Here is a 3798-nt window from a genome sequence, read left to right as displayed (position 1 = left end):
AAAGATTTCTTTGAAGACTCTTAGCTAAGCAAGACTCTTTGAACTGTTTCACTTAATTTTTAATTCTATTTTTCAAAGTCATCTCTTTAATTTAAAATAATATCTACAAGCTCCTCTTTTGCAGATAATTGATTGTATTGATTAAATATTTTATCATTTATATCATAGAAATCCTCAGTATACTTCATCATTTCTGACTGCTTTACTTCAAGTTTTTGATCAATCATTACTCTAAACTCTTTAAAAAATGCCTGGATTTACCTTTAGGTTTCTTCTTTAAATGAAGTTCTTTTAGAAATTTGAATTAATTCATCGTAGATTTAGTCATCGTTGATAACAGGCCAGTTTCTAAATATGGTTTTTTTATCTCCATCAAGCAAAGTTAATAATGGGATAAAATTTCTATTATTACTTTACGCTAAACAATCTACACATTTTAGTTTATATTTAGACGAAGTATCGGTGCTTAAGAATTATAGCTTCCTGTTTGAGTGAGTTGGACACTTACTATAATTGTTAGCTAGAAAAAGTTCTTCTTTAGAAAAAAGTGTTTCTGAAGATTTCTGCAAGATATTCATTTTTAGACTTTCTTCTTAATTGCTTTGCTAATAAAAATACAATATTTAATAAGATTGATTATTAATTTTTTTAGAAAATTAATTAGATACTTACTTCCCTCCTATTTATTGCTTTTTATTTATTTTTCAAAGATATTTAAAGAGAAGAACAAAGAGTGATTAATTAGTATTGAAATAAAATAATAAATGATAATTGTTTTTTTCTCTTTGACCTTCATTTATCTTAAAATATTCATTAATATTATTAAACAATTTTTATTCCTTATATGAAATATCTTTTTTTTAAAAGGATAATTTAACTAAAAATCTGCTCTAATCAGTAATTAATTTTGTTTTATAAATTTTGTATAAAAATATATAAAATAAGCATATAAAAATAAAAATAAAAAAAATGTTTTATTTATCATTTCTTTCTTAAAGCTCATAAAAATATCTTAATAAATAATTTTTTTTTGTTCAAGTATTTAACAATTTGTAGCATTTTGCACTTTTAAAAATCAGCTATTATTCAAAAAAGCAAATAAAATATTTATTAAACTAAAAATTAGTTCAATTAGAGGTAAAAAATTATTTTACTTGTCAAATTTTACTTGATGATTATTTTAGAAACTTTAAACAAAAATCGAAAATTTTAATTTTGAGGGTATTTCTTATAATTTTTTTAATCTTTAGTAGATAGATAGATATATATTTTTTGTAAATTTAAATAAATTTCTATTTTTAATTTTGTATTTTTATATGATAAAAAAATAGAGTCAATATACAAATTAATTAAATAATAGGAATTTGACTACCTAAGATTAATTTTTAAAGAAGAGAGAGAAATACAACCAGCTACACCAAGACCTAAATTTGAAGAACCAGGTGGCCCGATTTAATTGCTACTTTCATTTTTGATATATTAATGATATTATTATTGTATAATTTACAACTAAAAAAAGTAATTAAGCCAAATAATACATAAATTTTACAAATTAAACAAGAACAATTAATGAATTTTGTTAATTTTTTAAAAATAATGAAGTGGAATAATAAATAGATAAGAAAATATATCAACCAAAAAGTAAATTTTAACAATTAAATTACAAACTTACATAATTTAATAAAATGATTAAAAACTTAAAAATGAAATAAAATTCAAAAAATTAAAGTATTTCAATAAAAATAAAAAGATTTAATTAAATGAGACTTTAGTATTTACATTTTAAGCAGTAGTTTACAAATTAAAGAGCAAATTTATTAATCTTTACAAGAGTATTAAGGTCAAAGATTCCATTTTAGTAAATGATTACTATACACTGATGTGCCTTAATCACAAATTTAATTGCCACTTTTAACAATTTTAGTAATTAAAAGAATAAACATATTAAAATTATTAAAATTCAAGATTAAAATTAACAAATAATGGTTTTGTATTCAAAAATATATCTTTATTTTTACCTAATAGAAATATGAAGATTAGAGTGACAAAAAATCACTTTTTTAGAACTATTTTGTTTCAAAAAGTAAATTTAAGAGTTAATATTTGAATAAATAATAAATTAATTTTACTGTTAATAAATTATCAAAGTATTTTAAGCAATTCATTTTTATTTTCAAATAATTTTTAAATATCAATCTAATAGAAATAAATTTAATTAATTAATTAAAAGTAAAAACAAAATTAGTCTAAAGTAAATAAATTCTCATTTATTAAAATATTTTAAAGATTAAAAATTCAATTATATCTACTTAGCTTTGTATTTATATTTATAAATACAATAAATATATATGCTAATATATGAAAGATTGGGATTTTATATTTTGGAGTATTATGGCTCATTGATTTCAATTATTTAATTTATGAATAATTATGAATTGTATATCCTAAACATCCCTGTATTTATAATATGTATTCAATTTAATGGTGATTTTTTATCAAAAATATAATTTTCAGATTAATGAATTTAAAAAAAATAAAATTTGAATATGGGGATATTTATGAGGATTTAAATTAAGATTTAATTTGAAAGAGATAAACTGATGTACTAACAGATTAATCTCTCAATAGTAATATTTTAAATTTTTCACATAAATTAAATTATAAAAAATGTTTACTTCAATTTTTTTTTTGTGTTTTAAAATATTTAAAAAAAAAGTAATAAATTTAAACTATCTATTTATTACATGAATTAATTAATTAATTTTATTGTTTATTATTTGATATATTTTCATCCATTAATATTAACTAATATTTAGAGAAAGAGCATTTTTAAAAATATAAATTCTATCTAAATTATTAAATTTTCTTATTTTTAAGATTTTCTAATTCAATTAAAAGTTTAAAATGAATCATCACTTACATCTGATATTGTTTCAACCCCCAAAATAAAATTTCCTTTAATACATGAAATTTGAATACAAAAATTATAATCAATATCTTGTATCTTTTCAGCTTTACATGAGTTTATATGGTAATAATTTGGATAACTACAAAACTTTAAAATTCTTTTAGAAATATTAATTCTCACTTCAATTCCTTATAATCTTTTTCCTTCATCACATAAATTTTAACCTTTTTCAATTATATCTAAACCTTTATTAGGTTAACTTGTAAGAAAGCATAAATCATATTATCTTAGTTATTGTTCAAAAGCTTTTGATTTTTCCATTATTCCTATTGCTATATGAAAATAAGCATCAAAACTTTAATTTGTTGTCACTCTAAAAATATAATTTTTATTAATATCTAAGCTATCTTTTGTAATTATCTATCCAGTTATTTTACCTACTTTAATAATTTATAAATTTCCTTGTACATTTTTTTTTAATTAAAGCATTTTGCTTTCATCTTAATCTGTAGGTATGAACTCTATTACATTTTTTTGTTAAAAATAATTTTAACTATTTAAGAGTTCAAATATAGGATAATTAACAAGTAGTTATGATATTTATTTGCTAATATTATTGTCATTAATCATATCTTTTAAATTTTATTGAACTTAAAAAGAATTATTTTAGTATTGTTAAATAGGATTTTAACTTTACTAATAATTTATGCCATATTAATTTTATAATTATGCTATTTTAGCAACTAAAATATTTATATCTTTAAGCTATTTATCCTATATGTCTTAAAAATTGATTGGATTACAATTTTCTTAAAATATATTTTTATCTTGCAAATAAATATGATTTATACATTCAGGGAACTTCTAGGCTGCAGATTAACAATTTAAAG

At 19.0% G+C, this 3798-nt stretch overlaps 2 protein-coding genes across 2 annotated transcripts in view; both read right to left on the bottom strand. All coding sequences in view use genetic code 6, as the record gives it.

Annotated features, from left to right (window-relative positions):
* TTHERM_001334234 (hypothetical protein) overlaps positions 1 to 578 on the bottom strand; it is a gene marked incomplete at both ends in the record, with an annotated part of 1317 nt that extends 739 nt beyond the window's left edge. The window contains one exon of the mRNA XM_012797353.1: positions 1 to 578. This exon is cut by the window's left edge and continues 124 nt beyond it. Within this exon, the coding sequence (XP_012652807.1) occupies positions 1 to 578 (578 nt within the window).
* Positions 579 to 2887: 2309 nt separating this feature from the next.
* Positions 2888 to 3388, bottom strand: TTHERM_01334230 (von willebrand factor type A domain protein; the record flags this gene model as incomplete). Its single annotated transcript, XM_001014541.2, has 1 exon — positions 2888 to 3388. A coding segment is annotated over one exon (501 nt), but the record flags the coding sequence as incomplete, so codon positions are not given.
* Positions 3389 to 3798: the final 410 nt, after the last annotated feature.

Source organism: Tetrahymena thermophila (assembly GCF_000189635.1).
Source record: "Tetrahymena thermophila SB210 genomic scaffold scf_8254661, whole genome shotgun sequence".
NCBI lineage: Eukaryota > Ciliophora > Oligohymenophorea > Hymenostomatida > Tetrahymenidae > Tetrahymena > Tetrahymena thermophila.
The sequence above is the reverse complement of the archived record's forward strand: the minus strand, read 5'-3'. Positions and strand labels throughout refer to the sequence as shown.